Raw genomic sequence first — 20,771 nt, forward strand, 5'->3', positions numbered from 1 at the left:
ACGGAAAGTTTTCAAATACAAAAACATTTTTTAGTATGAATTGTTACAATGGATTTGCACAATGTACAAACGCATCATATTAAATAAAAACAATTGCTTTACTTTAAGGTCAGTCAGCTTTCTATGCTAATCTGTATTAACATTAATGTACTAAATATTTCGTTTGTATTGTTTTGCATTTTGATTTATTTAATTATAGAATATAAAACCTAATTGGCAATTAAAAGCAGTACATCGCACAGTACGGTTTTGCTATAATCTGGTTATAAAAAATAATTTTACTGTCAATTTTGTTTTTGTATCGTTTCAATGATTTGCTCGATTAGTCCGGTTTCAAACAGTCCGATTATTTTTTCAAGAACGTAAATATATTTTATGGATAAGAAGAAAACAGCTGATAACAGCCAGAATATGAAAATATCGTTACTGCTTAATTACCGAATGTCCGGATCAACGTAATCTCTGTTCGAATTAAAAATAAAATAAATAAAATGTATAAGTTAATAAACAATGTTTTATTACGTCTATAACCGCAGAAAAAGGATAAGTTGTTAGTGGGCGGTATTACATCTTCATTTATTTGTTTTTATCCAATTAGATATGATCAATCAATAGACAAGGCCTTATTGATCCTTGGATCACGACGGACAACAAGAAAACAATTGCGACACATTAATTGTATGTCACTAATCGTATAATTATCATTAATAGAAAATCAAGAGTTCATTAACCCACATTTCAAAACACAATCATTAAATTTATTTATTACTAGAAAAATCTTAATTACTGTTTAAATTTCTCATAGTTTCTTTTTTTTTTCAATAAAATTGTTGTTTTGTAATAAATATATGGATCAGGAATAAAATAATACAAATAAAATTATACAGAAATACATTCATAATTTTGTAATGAAATCTCTGAATTATGGATTTTATTTACATATTTTGATTCGAACTAGTTTTGGACTAAAGCGATCGACCGAAGTATTTCTACCTGAAATTTCACAAAAATTTGTTATAAATTTAATTTTCATGCAAATCTTCTCTGATCTTTTCTGATTTTTTTTTTTCAATTAAATCAATCACATTTATTGCCAATAAATAAAAGATTTATCGATTATAAAGGGTGTTCCAAAATTAACGCAAGATTTGAATTAAATAGAAACACACAGTTTTTAGTCTTCAGGTTGTGATTTTTTTATTGAATCATAAAATGCATAGGATAGGGTTATTTATGGAATAACATATCGGGCAAATGACCTCCACAGCTTTGCTGACACATACGCACTCTTTTATCGAAATTTTCCATGACCATTTTGCATAAATGTGGCTGTATTTCGTTGATGCAGCGTTTAATTTCCTCTTGTAATGCACGGGTGGTTGTGGGCTTATTGATATAGACCTTTGACTTCAAATAACCTCATAAAAAGAAATCTAATGGTGTTAAATCACAAGATCTAGGGGGTCAATTCTGATCACCGAAACGAGAGAGTACACGACTAGGAAATGTCTCTTGCAGTAATTGAATTGTTTCACGAGCTGTATGGCATGTGGCACCATCTTATTGAAACCACATGTCGTCTATATCAATATCATCCAACTGGGGCAGACAGAAGTATGTTATCATGTTGCGATATCGAGCACCAGTAATAGTCACTATTTGACCAGACTCATTTTCAAAAAAGTATGGTCCAATGATGCCTTCAACCCAAAATCCGCACCAAGCAGTGACACGCTGTGGATTCATTTGTTTTTCGACAAACACATGTGGGTTCTCCGAACCCCAAATGCGGCAATTTTGGCCATTAACAAAGCCATCATGGTGAAAATGTGCTTCATCGCTTATGAGATTTTGCACGAAAAATCAGCATACACTTGTTGATACTCAATAATCCATTCATCGCCTCATTTTTACTAACCCGAACCTCTCAGCTACCAAATTGTTTATTTTTTGGGGTTGCAAACACTTTAATGCACAAAGGGCGCAGAAAATTCAAATTTTTCATTAATTTTGGGACACCCAATAAAACAAATGAAACAGAAATAAATATTTTTCAATAATTTTAGAAGTAAATGCCATTTTAATTTTGATTTTATTCAATTAAATAGTTATTCAGTCAATAAAAACAAATGTATCACTAATAAATAAATGGTGAAGTAAGTCTCTAAATGTTTTTGATATTAATTTTCTGCTAATAGCTCGAATTTATCGCTAATAAAATTATATAGAAATTTATTAATGTAATTAAAATATTATTATAAACAAGTCTTAAGTCTTCATTTTATATTGCATTAAATTGTTTTTCAGTTGATTTAACAACTTTTGTGTTAAATATATGGGAATATAAAATAACATTATTTTTTACATATTGTCGTTAGTTATGTCGTTGTGAAGTCCTAGTGGGGTTTTTAAGGAATGCTGGAGGTGAAGTTGGAGTTTTTATGATAATGAACACTTTATTATGAATTAACAAATTCTATGTCTAGATTCCAGTATGCTAGCTTTGTTACTAGGATTTTTTTGGGTCTAACTAGGACTCGGGAGGAGTCTCCTCTAAGCCTAAGACTAACTTGGACTAGCGACTAGCTAGGATTAACGTTGTATTACATAAACATCCTATTATATAGTAGGGAATTAACATAGTGGGAGTATAATATTTGGTAAGGGAAGATAGTACTTTTCCGAATAATGTATTTTAACGAGTGTACTTAACTTTCATTCATTAAGTGATTAGACGGGTGTACATATTAGTAGTCTTTATATGGTGATTAACAATAGTTGTTATACATTGATTAGTTGGAATCTTCCTAAGTGAAGTTTGTATTAATTCATTAGGAAGTACAGTGGAACCTCGCATAACGAGCATTTCGCTTAACGAGCAAAATTAATTTTTGTGATTTTCTCGACAAATCCTATACATTACATCATCGACCACTCGTATGAAAGCTGAATATCTTGCCTTTCCAACAAGCCTACATACATCTTAGTGCTGTCATCGAGTCGCCTGACTGTAGAAATTGTAAAAAAAAACACATACTTAACGTCTTATACGTAACAGAAAAGGACGATTTTCTCAATTTTTTCCAGTGTTTTTGGTGAATTTCTCGACAACCCCTAAAGATAATTACATCATTGGCAACTCGTATGAAAGCTGAATATATATACATCTTTGTAGTGTCATCGAGTAGTGTCATATGCTGAAGAACATTTTTTTCTCGTTTTTTATTCAGTTTTTCGTGATTTTCTCGACAAATCCTTAAGATAATTACATCATCGACCACTTGTATGAAAGCTGAATATCGTGCCTTTCCAACAAGATGAGAAGAGAAGTCCCGGACTGTGCGCCTTCTACATCATTTTTAAAACTTGTGTACACATATTATGTGTATTTTTGAATATGTTTCACTATACGAGCAAAAATCCGGAAATTTTAGAACGGATTAAACTCGATAAGCAAGGATCCATTGTACATGAATAATTAAGGGAATATATAGTATAACCAATAACGGTTATACATAACAATATTTTTATTTTTTAGACCAAGTTTAGACCAACTTAAGAATTTTTACACAAAATTGCTCATTTTATATAATTAGATTATTTTTTAATTATTAACATAAAATTATCAGTAATCGATACTTTTGCCAGTAAATCAAACATTTTCAATGTTTTCGATTCAATTCAATTGTTTTTTTTAGATTAATAACACAAATTTAACGGTAATAAATAAATAAATATAAGCTGCAACATATCTGTAACCGTTCTCTGTAATGCCGAAAGAGCTAAGGCTTACAGGGGCATGCACCTTTAAATAATTAACATTGTAATATGTCTCAATCTCTTCTCTTCTCTACCCATTTTCTTGTGTCTTAATACCATGTATGGTTCTCTGTATTATCTCGTGTGTATTATTCTCTGTGTTGGCTCACACTCATTATTCTGTAAGAAGCCTTTGTATCCTGTGTATCGAGCATCTCCAAATTATTATTATTCGATTAATAACACGAATTTTTAACTCATATTTCTCAAAATCTCTTATTTTTCATTATTTATCTGCTAACATATCGAATTTATCGATAATAAACAGAAATATATTCATACAAAAAAAAAATCTCGATAAAAAATCTAAAAATTTCTCTCATTTTAATTCGACAAACATATTTTGTCTGCCAATAACTCGAATTTATTGCTAATAAATAAATTTTAAAGAAATATATTAATAATATTAAAATTTATTTAATTTAATACAATTAAATCGCAATATATTTTTTATAAGTTTTTTATACCAAAAAATTGAATATTACAAGAATTTATCACCAATACAGGAATACATGAATACAAATAAAATTCAATTTTTTTTTTCGATCATTCTGCTAGAGTTACGAAACAGAAGTAATCATGTCGCAATATGTATATTGCGTTTCTTTATTTAAGTACTATTTGATTCGTTTTCAATAAATTTTAATTAACGAAATATGTCATGGTTAAATAATAATTCAAGTTTGTATTCACTATATCAAGTATTGCGCTTAAAACAACTATAAAACTATTGATATTTTCGACATCGACCCAAAAAATAAGAACTTGTTTTTCTCCTAAACTCAATCATTAATCACAATTCAGATGAAAATGATATTCTTGAAGTATGTGTAGGACATTTACGAAGTAGAATGGACATTTTAAGGTCATTAAGATTGTTTGTTTAAAAAAAAGAAATATGTTTTTTAGTTCAATTTTATTTAAAATTTAATAAAAATGGGACAAAACAGCCTCACTTTTTTATGATATTTCAATCAGAGCAGAGCAACCACGATTCAGATGAAAATGATATTCTTGAAGTATGTGTACGACATTTACGAAGTGGAATGGAAATTTTAAGGACAGTAAGATTGTTTGTTTACAAAAAAAAAAATATGTTTTTTAAGTTCAATTTTATTTAAAATTAAAAAAAATGGGACAAAACAGGCTTTATGACATTTCAATCAGAGTTTTCACACCATCAGTAACTGATTTTTAGAAACTGAATCTTATATACAGCAATACCTAGCATAGTTCGGCCTCGATCAGTGCTGATACACTGCCGGACTACAGTGACTACTTAAAAAGAAAAATAACAATTTCAAACGTACTATGTTGGATTTTCATTCATTAAGTTAGTATACAATAATTAGATTATAGTAGATATGTGACGTAAAATTATGTAAATGTTTGTTATGTGACCTTCAGATTTAAATTTCTATGAATTTATAATTATAAAAGTTATAATAAAAATAAAAATATAATTAACTATAATTATTAAGTTTAATTATTGCAATCAATTGCATAGACGCAAGCACGCAAAAAATCAAGTTTACGATAAGAAAAAAATAAAGTGATCGCAAAACAATTCCCAGTCGTTTGCAAAGGAAAAATATAATAGTTCTTTGTTTTTATTCTATTCAAATTTATTGGTTGATAGGATATGCGTGATGCCTTATTTATCATTGACATTTCCGGCATTAAAGATTTGACTGTTTTTTTTGGAGCATTCAGTGATGATCGAAATTTTGAGTACGGAAATTATCTAGATCAACTGTTTATGCACCGCGCGATTGTTTATACTTGGCATTGCGAGCCAATCGGTTTAACATAAATTTAAAAAAAGAATGTACCGAATCGCTTTGACACAAGGTGACAGCTACTGTCACCCATTAATTCAACCTAATATTTGATCACTGTCTATTGGTAGAGAACCACTGATTTAGATTATTAGTATCTAAAATGTGTGTAAAATTGGATTATTTTTTGAAGATGTCTCTCAGAACTTTTCGATCGATCTTTCCCAAAGCGTTTTTCTGGATTTCCTTCACAAAGCGCATCCCTCCATGCAGATGCTTGTAATTGCTCAAATGATCTGTGACGAAAAAAATATAAATAAACGTTGGATATACATTGGGTTATTACTAATTTGCCTGCGACGAAGTCAATCAAATCCTGCTCGTCGATGTCCTTGTTCTTCACGACAAACGCAGCAGGAAGTTCTCCGCTTCTTTCATCCGGTATCCCGACCACGGCCGCCTCTTTTACGCACTCGTGTAGCAGCAGGACAGACTCGATCTCAGACGGTGAAACCTGCGAGAAACGGAAAATCAACATAATAATACTACGTCAGATGAAATATTATTCAGACTACAGCTGATGTAAGTAAACCTAATTAGATTAAAACTCGTAAACATTGATAATTACACAAAAAACTTCAGGAAAACAGTAAATCAATTTTATAATTAACTCATATGAAAATTTGTGATTATTTTATCTCTTAAATCCTAATAAATTTGGTTGTGACAACAATTGCAAATAAAGCAAAGTGCAAAATGTTGTTTTTATTTAGACATATTTAGAATTATTTGTCTACTTTGTGTGGAAAACATGATTTAGTCAGTTGTATTATTTTAGAAAACACGTAAAACCATTCTCTAAATAACGTAATAATTATATGGGATTACAATTGTTATCTAATACTGAAACAAATATAAATTAGGTATATCTCAAAAGTCTTTCTACTAAAGAAATTAATATTAAACAAAGATTTTATTGTTATTATTAATATAGTGTACTAACGAACTAGAGACGTCCATAGCGTCTCTTAGTCTCATTATTATATAAACATATACATCAGCATAATGGAACCTCTACCGTGATCCCAGTTCGATTCACTTTAATAAAGGGTGTCCCAAAATTAACGCAAGATTTGAATTAAATAGAAAACACAGTTTTTAGTCTTCAAGTTGTGATTTTTTTATTGAATCATAAAATATATAGGATAGGGTTATTTATGGATTAACACATCGGGCAAATGGCCTCCACAGTTTTGCTGGCGCATACGCATTCTCTTATCGAAATTTTCCATGACCATTTTGCATAAATGTGGCTGTATTTCGTTGATGCAGCGTTTAATTTCCTCCTGTAATGCACGGGTGGTTGTGGACTTGTTGACATAGACCTTTGACTTCAAATATTCCCATAAAAAGAAATTTAATGGTGTTAAATCACAAGATCTAGGGGGCCAATTCTGATCACCGAAACCAAAAAGTACACGACTAGGAAATGTCTCTCGCAGTAATTGAATTGTTTCACGGCATGTATGGCATGTGGCATCATCTTGTTGAAACCACATGTCGTCTATATCAATATCATCCAACTGAGGCAGAAAGAAGTGTGTTATCATGTCGCGATATCGAGCAACAGTAACAATCACTGCTTGACCAGCCTCATTTTCAAAAAAGTACGGTCCAATGATGCCTTCAACCCAAAATCCGCACCAAACAGTGACACGCTGTGGATGCATTTGTTTTTCGACAATCACATGTGGGTTCTTCGGACCCCAAATGCGGCAATTTTAGCGATTAACAAAGCCATCAAGGTGAAAATATGCTTTATCGCTTAGGATGAAAAATCAGCTCAATAATTGATGCTCAATAATCCATTCAATGCCCCATTTTTACTAATCCTAACCTCTCAGCTTTCAAATTGTTTATTTTTTGGGGTTGCCACCACTTTATTCAAAAATGGAAGCAAATTCAAATTTTGGGACACCCTTTATAAACAAAGGAGGCCAAGCGTAAACATTACCATCGATACTCCTATACCTTTACTCCGAATTCAAGTCCTTATTATAAACACTTAATGATCATTACACGTACAATCGTAATCGATCATCTTGTTTATATAAACAAATGCATAGGATTTTGTCCCGGTCTTATAATAAACAAGCCCACCAAAGCCGATTCCCATGAGAACGCTTAATCATCAATATATACCAGTGGTTTCCAAACTTGATGTTACTACGCCTCCCTCAAAAGTATGTAATCATTTGGCGCCTCCCCACACCCCTCCATTTCATAAAAGGAACGCGTAATACAGCAATATGGATAAGAGCACAGGAATGTATCTATACTTGCTGGATTCCCCAAACATTCAGCTTCCATATGCATCTTTTGGATCCATTTTATTTATTATTTTTTTTGAGTAAATCAATGAAATGTGAAAACGCTGCTTTTTCGAACGTTCTAATTTCAAGTTTTCAACTTTGAACGCGTATTACAGCAATATGGATAAGAGCACAGGAATGTATCTATACTTTAGCAGATATTTGTAAAATTGCTTACTACTACTAATATTCGCGCCTCCCCTTAGACTAGTCCACGCCTCCCCAGGGAGGCGCGCCTCACAGTTTGGAAAACGCTGATATATACAAACCCTACTCCCTATCACAACTCCCACCTCGTATAATAAGAATTAACTTTGTAACTAGAATAAGTATTTAGAATTAGCCTCAGTAAAACATTTAAAGACTGATAAAGTCTCAGTAAAACCTTAATAAGATAAACATAGTCTTATAATAATCTTAATATGATGAGCATAGTCTCAGATAAATCTTAAATCAACCAAGTATCGAATAAAGTTATGTAAAACCAAACAAATTTCATTAAATTCCCAACTATTGAAACTCCACAACGACCAGATCAGACATTATTCCACTGTGTCTAGAATTCCATCCATGGAACACGTCAATTTAATGAATACAATATTAATTTAATTAATATACATGCAGGTTTTCCTAGTTTGCAAACCTCGAATGCAAATATCACGTTAACTTATTGTTAACATAAAATAAAACACATTTATTTTATACGTTTCCTTAATTTAAATGTAAATGACTATTGAATAATTGAATATATGTATAATATTACATAAAAATAATTACATTGACCCTTTTGACGTACAAAGACCGAAACGTGTAGAGTTTATTTCCGTTTGTTCGCTTTCTTACGCGTTAATAATCATTACTATTAACTTTTAAATAAAATTTAATAAATGTAAAACTTTTTTTTTTTCATTTATCAAATTAGTCAGAAGTTATTGAAGATTTGTATTGTAAAAAGCCATATTTTGGAAACCATAAAAATATTAGAGTGGAATTCTTATCCTCTTTGCACCCTCAAACAAGTACCAAAATGATTTTCTGGATAATAGTAAAAGATACAAATAGATTCGCTGCTTAGAAAATAGTCTTCAGCATTTCTTCAGTTTTTTACTAATAAATAAAATTAATAGTATGAAATTAATATAACATTTTAATTACTATGATAATTGCAATAATATTTTTTGTATTTTTGGAAAAAATTCTATACTCGATTGAGCGAAGGAAAAAACGAAGTCATTAGCTCACCAAGTAGAATAAAATAATAATTAAATTGCATTTAATTTATGCGCATTCAAAGAATGTCTTTAATAAGAAATTTTAAAATTAAATTATAAATTTTCTCGACTATTGTATAGTTGCACGAGCGTGCATATATTTACATCATTTTCCCGACGAGATTTTTTATATTGCTTGAAAAATAACGTTTAAAAGTTTCCCAGTTTGTTTTTCATGTTTCATGTTTCTCATTTTATTATTAAACATTTCAATGCAACCAGTTTCAAGTAAATTAGTTTTAAAGAGAGTCATCAATGAAAATGGAAATACTTTTTAGTGTTTCTTTTTTATTTTCTCTCTATTACGTAAGTGCATTAACATCTCGACTAATATTATCTCCAACAACAAAGTTCAAAAGACTTCACTAACAATAATGTTTGATGCAAAATTTGGCTAGAAATTTTACTAGAAGATAAAAAATAGCAGTTTTCGAAAATGAGTTTAAAAGTGGAATGGAATATTTAGTAATGAAGGCAAAAGTACAAAAAAAAATACATTATCTTAAAACTGTTCACTGTACGATCTCTTGTTACTAAATCTTGAAATCTCTTTCATATATTATATAATAATAAACAAAATTAATTGGAAAATGTATTTTTTTTTAAATTATTCTAAAGATCTTTAGTGTATATTTATTCCAATTTTAAAGTTCAGAATTATTGCATTATTTACTCCAGATTTTTTTATAATTTGCATTGTATATATTTTGGATACACTGTTTTTATTTAATTTATTTTTTTATTTTGTAGCTAATATATTCATAAAGGAGGTGAAAAAACGAAATGTTAAAACAAAATAATTATTTCCCAAGAACAAAACGAATGTGATTTAAACATGATTTAATTGTAAATGAAATAATCAATTACAACGTTAACTAAATGCATGATACGTTGATGTATTACAACTCACCTGATAAGATTTATATTTAATGATGTCCTTGATGCGATCCACTATGTAGAAGAATCGATCTTGGTCGTAGTAGCCAACATCGCCGGTATGCAGAAAACCATCAGCATCAAAATTCTGTAGATCAGCTGCTTCATTCAAATAGTACCCCTTCGTGATGGATTCACCCTTGAAGCAGAGCTCACCAATAGCTCCCGGACCCAAGATTTTCCCGGATCCCATATCCACGACTTTCGCCTGATTATTGGCCATCAATCTACCAACCGAAGCGGTTTTTCCATCGAGCATATCGTTGAAGAGGATTGCGACCGACGTCTCCGTCGCTCCATAAATCTGGTGGAACACGCAGTCAGGAAACTTGCGCATGAACAGATCCACAGTGTTCTTATGAATTGGGGCCGATCCGCAGAAGACGTGCTTCAGCGAGGACAGATCGTATTTCTCGGTAAGAGGGGATTTAATCACGAAGTTAACCAAAAGCGGCACGAAGATCATCTTGGTCGGTTTTGTACGTTCTATAGTTGAGAGGAAGACTTCCGGTTTCAGTTTGGAGAGCAGAAGGACTCTAGCGCCATGCACCACAGCCGCGCACAACGGAAACAGGAAGATGACATTGAAGCACGGCAGATTGAAAAGCATCACGTCCGATACATTGGCGTTGAAATAATTTGCTCTAAAACCAACATCTCGAAATTAATCTCAACAGAAAACTTAATAAATTTACCCAGTCTGCACGGCGCACATCCTCAAATTCCGGTGCGTCAATTGGACACCTTTCGGTGGCCCAGTAGTCCCCGAAGAGAAATATATAACAGCAGTTTGATTATCATCCAAATCCTCCGGCTCGTAACCAATTACATCACAATCCGTTCTACGCTCAATCATTTCCTTGATATCATCCATACTCTTGATCTCCGGTATTTCCAGCTTCTTCATCTTGCTAAGCACCGATGCGGTGGTGAAAACCACCTTCGGTTTTGTCAGCTCTATGTATTTTGATAATTCATCTGAAAACCCATCAATCAATTATGCATCAATCTTGAAAGTATTCAAATTTTTGTTTGTTTACATTCGGTGTAGTCTGGATTCAAAGCCACGAAAATAAATCCGTTGTAGAGGCATGCCAACAACGGGATGCAAAGTTCAAAACAGCTATCGCTTATCATCATCATAACATCGTCCTTTTTTAATCCGTAATCACGGAGGGCTTTACCGAATTTCACAGATTTCTCTAAAACTTGATTGCAGCGTAACTCATCTTCTGTTTCCAAATTCTCCTGCAAAACAACATTCTTACTTTACAAGCTCAATTAATTTGCAATAACAACTCATCCAAAATAATACAGATAAGTCAACTAAATGCAATAATAAACAACATTGAAATAACTTCCAATTACAGCAATAAATTGATTATGTTTATTTTTTTTGTTAATCGACTTTTTTTTTAAATATAAATAATATTGCTATAAATTATTATTTTATTAAAAACAAAAGTAATGTGACTTGTCTCAAGGCATACTTGAACTTATAAAATTTAAAATTGTACACTTACTATGCTTTGAATATCTTCGAAACTATTTGTTGGCAAAAAAAAAAGAAAATTCGATTTGCAATTTGGTCGACTTCTTTTGAATGACTTCTGTTAATGTTACAATCATATAGTTTTAGCATTTATCAGCTTTAGATTTCTTAAAAACCAAATTAAGTGTATTTTTGTGAGATTTATTTGTATAGTTTCAATTTTAACATAGAGAACAAAAACGTTCATTTTCGTCATATTTTGAAGTATTATTTCCGAAAAGGAAAGAACGCAACACAAGCGTGGTGAAGTTCTGAAAGAAAAAACAGTGCCGGAATTGGTTTGAAAAATTTCGTTCCGGAGATTTTTTTCACTCAAATACTACGATTTGACTTAGCATGATCGGATTACTATTTCTTCAGAGCCTTACAAAATTCCTTGAATGGTAAAACTTTCAATGATGATAACGCAGTTCATTTTCTTGCTGATAAAGACCAGAGGTTCAATGAGCGTGAGACAATGAAGTTGAAGGATTCACGGCAAAAGGTCATTGATTATCATGTTTCATTTGTATAAGAAAATCGGCAATTACTTCGTTCCAAACAAATAATTTAACTAAAGATTAAAAAAAACAATAAACAAATTTGCTGGCTTGGTAGTTCCATTTTTTTTACACTTTACATTTTAATAAGCTTTTCTCCACTCATAATTTATATTACTTCTGAAAAACAAGTTCTAATTTCATAAAACGCATCATTTACCATTATTTTATCAAGACATATAAAGTATATTACTTTCGGTTTTTTAATTAATTTTATTTTTGAACAGCCTTAAGAACAAATCGTATTATGTTATGTTTATTGTATATATGTTTTTAGATATTCGAGGTTTTACAAAAAAGAAAATAGTTCACAAATGCACTTACAAAACATATTTTATCTCCGAATCGTTTGAGTCTATCCAAAATGATTTTACCCATGGACACGTTTCTTGGTATCCCGCTAACGTCTTCAGGTCCCATCAAAATCTCCATTTTAATTCTCAGATTGCAGCATTAACTGTTTCGATGGAGCACTGAAATCTCTGTTTGTTAGGGAAAACTGAGATTAATGAATACACTTTATCAACTATTTACATTTCGTTAGGATCAGTGAGTAAACACGAACGGGGGCAGCATCATCATTCGGTTCTCTAAACTACTACATTAATATTCAAATTTTACTATAAACTTTGCACATTAAGGATAACAAATACAAAACAATGTGCATATATAATTTTTATTAATATTTTCAATTTCACAACAAATATTTTTATTAAAATGATTTATTTACAAAACACTTTTGATTTATTTAAAATTAAATATTCAATAACAGCTGATAACTGCATAATTACATAATTTATATTAGTTTTAAGCCGTAAAAGCCATATTTACACCTATGTCAATGATTATGACATTTTCGTATATATTTCATTCTTACTCTTCACTTACTTTTCTTATCCTCTTCTACCACTGTCTTTTACTGTGGTTTAGACACTCTTCTTCAACTACTTAGTTCTTCATAACGAAGCTTATAACTGTCGTCGATCGTAACAATTTTATCTAATTATTATAAAAAAAAACATTTAAAACATTCTATAATAATTGATTAATAGTGTATATGTTATTCATTATTATAATGAAATAAAACATGCTTGTGATGTATTTTGTAATAAAAGTTGAGTTGAAGTAAAAATATAACTTTATTGGAACGTATATAATAGATACGTGTATAATAATGATAATAACAATTTTAGATTATATTACATTAGTGTAGTATGTATATGATACAAATAGAATAGAAAAATATAATATATCTAGTGAACAATTATAAAACTAATCGTTTTCGCGTATGATTGTAGATGGCATGATAAGATAGTTGTTAATCTCAAGTGCAATAGTTTTGATGATACGATGCATTACTACATCTTGTGCCTCAATGCAATAGCCTTCATCTCGTTCCTGAGTACTTTACCCTTGGCATCTCGCCGAATCTTATCGATGAATTTGATGCCACCGCTCAGTCTTTTCGCCGCTGACACTTGACCTTAAACCAAAACGAAATTTAAGTTATATATTGTATTCCTTATTTTTTTTTTCATATTAATTATTTACCGTCAATGTACATCTCGACCTCAGCTTCGATCATATCCACCTCATCCTTCTTCACGATGAACGCGAGCGGACGTTCCCCGTCCGTGTTGCACGGCATTCCCACGACAACAGCATCGCGAATCTTCGGATGCCTGAGGAGGATGGATTCCAGTTCCATCGGAGCGATCAGCTGATCCCTGAAGCGGATCAGCTCCATCAGACGATCAACGATGGCCACGTTGCCTTCCTGATCGCAGTAGGCCAAATCCCCGGTCAACAACCAACCGTCCTTGCAGAAAACCTCTCTGGTAGAGTTCTCATTATCAAAGTATTCCCTCATGGTGCCTTCGCTCTTCACGCAGAGCTCGCCGATCTTGTTCGGTCCCAAGGTCTGTCCGGTCGCCGCATCTCTGATCTTCAGCGAAACACCTTGTCGCGGCTTTCCCGCCGCCGTCAGCACTTTCGTGCACTCAGTCAGATGGTAAAAATTGAGGATCTGTCCCACCCTGAACTTATTTTGAAGCGCAACGTGCATTTCCTTGGAAAGACCTCTGCCTGTGTTCACGATCACCTTCAGTGAACTCAAATCAAAGTTATCTCCGTTGGTATTGATCAGAGTCGTCACCATCTTCGGCGTGACAATCAACGAGTTGCATCTGTACTGAGAAATGGCCCTCAAGTAAGTTTCCGGCTCAAACGTTTTCTGGCAAAGAAGAGTTTTTCCGTTGAACAGCATTCCCAAGCTGCTCAGCAAACCCATAGAAGAGCTGTAGGCCATCGCGTCCACTGTGCTCAAATCGCTTTCGCTAAATTAAAAATGAAAAATTTAGATTCGCACATTTAAACAATTCCCTGTAAACTAACCAAGATTCCAGATGACTTAAGATGTTGGCGTGCGTGAGGATGGAAGCCTTGGCGGGACCGGTGGTTCCCGAAGAGAAAAGGTATGCTGCGATTTGCTCCTGTCCGTTGAAACTCCTAGGTTTGTAATTAGAAATATCCATTTCTGCTACCAATTGATCTACAGTTTCCAGAAGGATGATTTTCTTGACGAAGGGAATGCGCGTGGCTAAATGCAAAGTTAACAGTTTCGGGTAGAACTCTTTCGCGCAGAACACGATCGTCGGTCGCACCAATCTCAACGAATGCACCAATTCAACTGAAACGAAAAATGTAAATTAACACATTACTCGCATATTCAAAACATCAATTAACGTACTTTGCGAGTATTGGCTGTTGATTGGTGTGGCGATAAATCCTTCGAAGAGACAGGCCAGGATTGGATTGAAGTAATCCACCCTGTTGTCGCTGCAAACTGCTACAACTTGGTTGATTTGGCAACCGTTACCACGCAACCACATAGCCAATTTAGCTGATGATTGCAGAACATCCCCGCACGACACGGATTTATTCGATCCAACATCCACCTATAAAACAAATAATTATAATTACAAAACATATAACAAAAAAAAATAAATACACTTACCACCGCTGAATTATTTTGGTTTCGACGAAGACTGTGGTACATCTCCGTACCTACGGTGGCTGTGCGAGCGTCGACCATGATTCCTAATTACACCTGTCTACAATCTCCGTAGTTTAGTTTCTACCTAGTGAGTGAGAAGATGTCCCTATTTATATTGGACGGTTATCTCAATTGTTCGAAGTGATCGTGGAGATTTTAAATCACGGGCAGCGCAGGTTTCCTGTCGAGATAAACGATCTACGTTTGGCGCACGTAAATCTGTGTCCTGTACACCATGCCTAGGTGTGACAGGACGTTTTTTTTTGTCGATCGGATATGATGCTGCAGATAGGCGGATTTTTTATAATTTGTGAATGAAATTCTATAATTAGACGAAACGATTGTTGCTAAACACGAAAAAAATTATCAAAAGTACGCACGAGATAATTAATTTTTATTTCATTCATTAGAGATTACGTATTCGTTGACATACGAGTATTTCAATAGATTGCATTTCTTTTATTCCTGTATTTCAAGAAATTTCAAAATCGATTTCGCAATTTAAATTAGATAATGATTGTTGATTTCATTGCTTCATCTGCAATGATTAGATAAAAAAAACACATTTTCATCAACATCAAATTATTTTCTGCTTTTATTTTATTTAAATTTTGATTAATAAGTATACTAATAGGTACAAGAACCTATTAACTTTCTGTTTTATTACTATTGCATGAAAAGGTATTAGTTTGCTTTTCATAATTGTTGCAATAAAGATTATTAGTATTAAGTTTCCTAAAAAGATTTAGTTTGATAGCTCTTTGGTTCCATTTAGCCCTAAATTTAAAAACTATAATTATTTTATTTATTTACTGTAAAAAAAAATGTTTAAGTCGTAAGTACTACAGATGGGTCAGAATGACCCACCTGACATTTCTACATCCAAAAGAAAGATTTTTTTTGTCTAAGCAAGAGCGATAATAAAACTTCAACGTTTTATGACATATGCAAACCAATTTGTTCTACTTGATCAAAAATACATGTGCAGACTGTTTTGAACAATAAAATCAGTTTTAAATGATGATACATTCATTAAATAATAATAATTAAACGGTGTTTGTTGTATAAATTAATAATTTGGTCTATTTCTATTTAATATTTAATAGATGGGTCATTTTGATCCATGGTAGTACTTGTGTTTTATTTATTTATCAGTAGTAGTTACGAGTTAAAACCGCATTAATTGAGGTAAAATGTGTTTATAGTAAGAATCAATCATTTGTTCTATATTTTTTTAAATATTTAATAAACGGGTCACTTTGACTTATAGATTTTTTTTTAATTGTCCGTAATAGTTGCGTGTTAATTTGACTTATTATTAATTTTTCTTTCAAAATAATTGATTATTAAAGTGATTTTGTATTTGTTCCTAATTATGTACGTAATAATCGTTTGTCACGATAAAAATTATAATGTTTATATTTTAGTATTCAGTATTCAATTATACTGATTGCTATTTTAGCACTCATCTGTTTCGAGTGCAATTGAAACCGAAAAATAATATATTCGGCGTAAACAACGAAACAAACAAATTAGAATAATTATCGGGAAAACGATAGTCGATTGTTACACACTCGAGTGACTGTAAATAGTATATAGAGTTTATCTGTTATCTACCTCACATTGATTCTAATTATAATTATTACAATAATCATTATTTCCCTCCAATCGCAGCTGTTGAAACTTTGAAACGGAAATATGCTGGACAGATAACTTATCAGAGATCTACTTGAAAAACTTAAAACTTTTTAATTGTATCCACGATTCGATCGTATAAACATTTAGTTTAGCACAATTTATATTAAAAAAAAAAACATATTCATTTCGTTTTAATAAATGATAATTTTCATTATGTTTATTTTAAATGTCAGATTAAAGTCCGTTCCATTCTACATTTCATCTTTTCACATGTTCACTTTTTTGATATATCCAATGTCAACAATAAATTGGCATTACTTTTGTAATCGTATTCACATTATCGACTTACAAGCAACTTCCATTTTAATTAGCCAAACAAATGGAAATTTACGCAGTAGTCATGACAACCTGCAGTATTATTTAAACAAAACTTGTAATAAGAAAACATTCTGTATGTAAAAAACTAAATAAACATGCAATTAAAACTATTTGCTATAACATATTATTTCCTATTTTAGAAAAATAACACAAATTCATTAGTACCTAAATTGTTTCACTATCACAATGTGTCAATGCACTTTTTGATATTTTCAGTAGTTTAAAATTGATATGAATTTACTAGAACTCGGACATGCAATGTGCAAGAGCCGAAACGCGATTATATTATTATAGAATTATAATACATTTATACTATAATTAACGTGTGAACTATTTTTAATTTTTCTACTGCTTTATTATATTTATTGTATCTCTGGTAATTAGGTCTAGTTTTTGTGAAGTTAAGTTTTAATTCAAATTAAAACAAAATTTATACAAAAAATCAATTGTCAAATTATTTAGGTTAATAAAAAAACAGTAAAAAAACTGTCAAATATTGACGTCTTGTTTATTTTAGACGTCCATTATATTTAGAATTTTGTTTTTAACAACTAAATGTAAATGTGAAGTCTTAGAAACAAAATCTATAACTGAAAGAGAATACATATATTAAATTTGACAGTCTATTTTCATACAAAACATACAGTAAAGTACAACACTTGAAAAAATAATTCTAGAAAACTGTAAATAAGAAAACAGTGAAAAAAAGTGTTATATAAGCCAAATTATTTGTAATTAGGTCTAGTTATAATAGTTTTTTTTTCGTTTTTCTCATTAAGTATTTATTATATTTCTTAAAGATCTTTAACATCAATATTTTACTTCAAATTAAAACAAAATTTATAAAAAAAATCAATTGTCAAATTATTTAGGTTAATAAGAAAACAGTAAAAAAACTGTCAAATTTTGACGTTTTTTTAATTTAATAAAACAAAATCTATAACTGAAAGAGAATACAAATTACAAAATGAAAAACTCTACTTTTTAGATTTACTTGATAATTTTTCTTTGATTGATCCTTCTTTGATTTTCGGGGATTTTGTGAAGGGAAACAAGACCAGAAAACAAGTGAACAAAAGAAGAGTCAGAATTGTATGTTCTATTTGGAATACTGGACATGAATTTCTAGTTCTTGGTTATGTCATATAAAAGAGACTATTTCCTATTCGTTATTAATTATAACAAATACTTCTCCATAGAAACCTTAACCTCTATCTATGTATTTACCAACTTAAATTGTTTACAAGTACTTTGTAATTTATATGCAGTTGGTAGTAATATAGTTTGATGACATCGGTGACAGGGAAATAACAGTTTTAAAGATTTTGAACAACTTTTGACATATTTTTTTTATTATATATTATATTTTTCACTCTAGTCAAAAGCTTAGAAATTTTCTATCGTGGCCGAAAATATATATAAATTTAAGTAAACTACATAAAATGGATACTTGATGTTTGAAGATAAATAATTAGTAACTAATAGGTAACCAAAGTCATGTTTTTACCCTTTTATTTCACTTGATGATGTTTTTTTTTTTAATTTTTTTTAGCAAACCTAGGATTCTCTCACGACAGACTAGATTTTTTTATTAAAGTAACAAGTTTTAATAAGATACACATCCTTGTCCATTTAGTATATACATTTGAGAAATGCGGTAATTTTTTATTATTGTTAGTAAATTGTATTAATCCTTACTCGATTTTAATGTGATTTGGGATGAAAAAATAACTTTTTTATTATCAAAATTGTATTTTTATACAAGACAATAATATGGTGAATGCGCCGGGACCCAAAATATTCATACATAGTTCAACAAATAAGCTGAATTTTATCAAATCACTTCATTATGTGAGTCTATAATTTCGTCTTTATTTTCCCATAATCATTCACTGAAAAACCATCATCTGATGCATTCAATAAACTTCTTCTTCATCGTCATTTTTGAAACCCTTTGATTGATCCATATGGATAACTTGATTTCTAATTTCTTAGATGTTATTTTCTTATTCTAGTAGAACTTTGGCCACATTTTGCGCCACTTAAACGATTCTTCTTTTCAAGTTCTATCATTGTTTTCAAACAATTACAAACTTTGTTATATCTAAACTTCGTTATCAGAGGGATGACTGGTTCCAATTAAAATAACAGAAAAAAAAACTACATATTTAAATCGGAAATCTTTAAATAATCTCCTCAAGAATCATATGTATCAAAGCGTAAAATTATATATTAAAAGCATCGCGACGACAATTTTAAGGCGCTACGTACCAAGTTTTATTTAATTTTTCGGTCACGCTTTAGTCGTGCGGATTGAAACGCGCACTAGATGGGAATCGGGGAATATCGCGGTAATTGCGTCCATTCCTTTTGTGCTCCTCCGTATACCGCAAAGATTGGAGACGCTTAGTTCCGCCAAAAAAAAAACTAAAGTTAGTTTTAGAAGAAAAAACATGTAAGCTTCTACGTTATTTCGAGACGATGTCTAGGATTGTCGCATAATGAATCGAGCAACCAGCGAGATCACAATGCACATTAAAATTCTGTTGTTATTCGTAAGTTCTACTGTGCTGGGTGAATGGGTAGAAATTCCGCAGTTTTCCAATAAGAAATCATACATTGGTAAGAAGTTTATATTATTGGTGTAATTGTTTTTATGGGTTTATTTGTTGTGATAGTTACGCCGCACGATCCGTACATTTACGAGAAATCATCGTTTTTTTCGTCGACGACGCAAAGCAGTTATGAGACGATTGTGGAACCGACGTTCAGGGAAGTTAAGAAGTCTATAACGAAGTTGCCGGATTCCTTCTTGAAACTTACAACTGAAGTATCGGCTAGTAGTAAAACCACATTGAAGCCACCTGTTACCAAAAGCAACAAGAATTCGAATAAACCGAAAAAGAACAATGGTAACAAAAATAGGAGAAACGATAAGGTATCAAATACAACGAAAGTTAATCAGGTTTTCGTCAACGAGAAAAAGTACGATGAAGAGATCGAGTATGAAGAGGATGAGTATGTTGAAGAAGAGGAGTATTACGATGACGATGAATATTACGATGATACGGAGTATGTAGAAGAGGAAGATGATGATGAAACGGATGGGACTATCAAGGGTGGAGCTGGAACGCAAAAGGGTGACTCGTCTGGATATTCATACGCCGCGTTTATTCCGTACTTGCAGAAAATCCAAAGCACGCTCATGAGGACGTCGCACAAGAAAGTCAAGAACAAGGTGTCATTTCTGACGGAGATTAAGGATCGTCTCCTCTACGCCATCAGTAATATCTTCGCATTCCATTTAATCAAATTTTGTAAATTAATAACATTTCAGAGCAAAAAATCGCTAGTATTTGGGCACCGGCGAAACGGACGAGAACCAAACGAAGCAATCGCGGTGACCTCAAATACGATGATCACGATCTTCAAT

At 31.6% G+C, this 20,771-nt stretch overlaps 1 protein-coding gene across 1 annotated transcript; it reads right to left on the minus strand.

Annotated features, from left to right (window-relative positions):
- Positions 1–5,316: 5,316 nt before the first annotated feature.
- LOC108569597 (luciferin 4-monooxygenase-like) lies at positions 5,317–15,361 on the minus strand. The gene is made up of 11 exons (XM_017931210.1): positions 15,284–15,361; positions 15,017–15,224; positions 14,662–14,956; positions 13,819–14,603; positions 13,627–13,750; positions 12,592–12,718; positions 11,217–11,424; positions 10,872–11,154; positions 10,151–10,820; positions 5,952–6,111; positions 5,317–5,893 (listed from the first exon to the last, which is right to left on the minus strand). The coding sequence occupies exons 1-11, from the start codon at positions 15,359–15,361 to the stop codon at positions 5,778–5,780; spliced, it is 3,054 nt and encodes a 1,017-aa protein (XP_017786699.1). The 3' UTR covers positions 5,317–5,777.
- Positions 15,362–20,771: the final 5,410 nt, after the last annotated feature.

The sequence above is a fragment of the Nicrophorus vespilloides genome, unplaced genomic scaffold, assembly GCF_001412225.1.
Source record: "Nicrophorus vespilloides isolate i.1.1-1 unplaced genomic scaffold, Nicve_v1.0, whole genome shotgun sequence".
Lineage (NCBI taxonomy): Eukaryota > Metazoa > Arthropoda > Insecta > Coleoptera > Silphidae > Nicrophorus > Nicrophorus vespilloides.

Coding starts and splice junctions, on each gene's coding strand:
- LOC108569597 (XM_017931210.1), bottom strand. CDS start 15,361: ATGGTCGACGCTCGCACAGCCACCGTAGGTACGGAGATGTACCACAGT. Junction 15,225..15,283: donor ACCAAAATAATTCAGCGGTG/GTAAGTGTATTT, acceptor TTTGTTTTATAG/GTGGATGTTGGATCGAATAA. Junction 14,957..15,016: donor CAACAGCCAATACTCGCAAA/GTACGTTAATTG, acceptor TTTTCGTTTCAG/TTGAATTGGTGCATTCGTTG.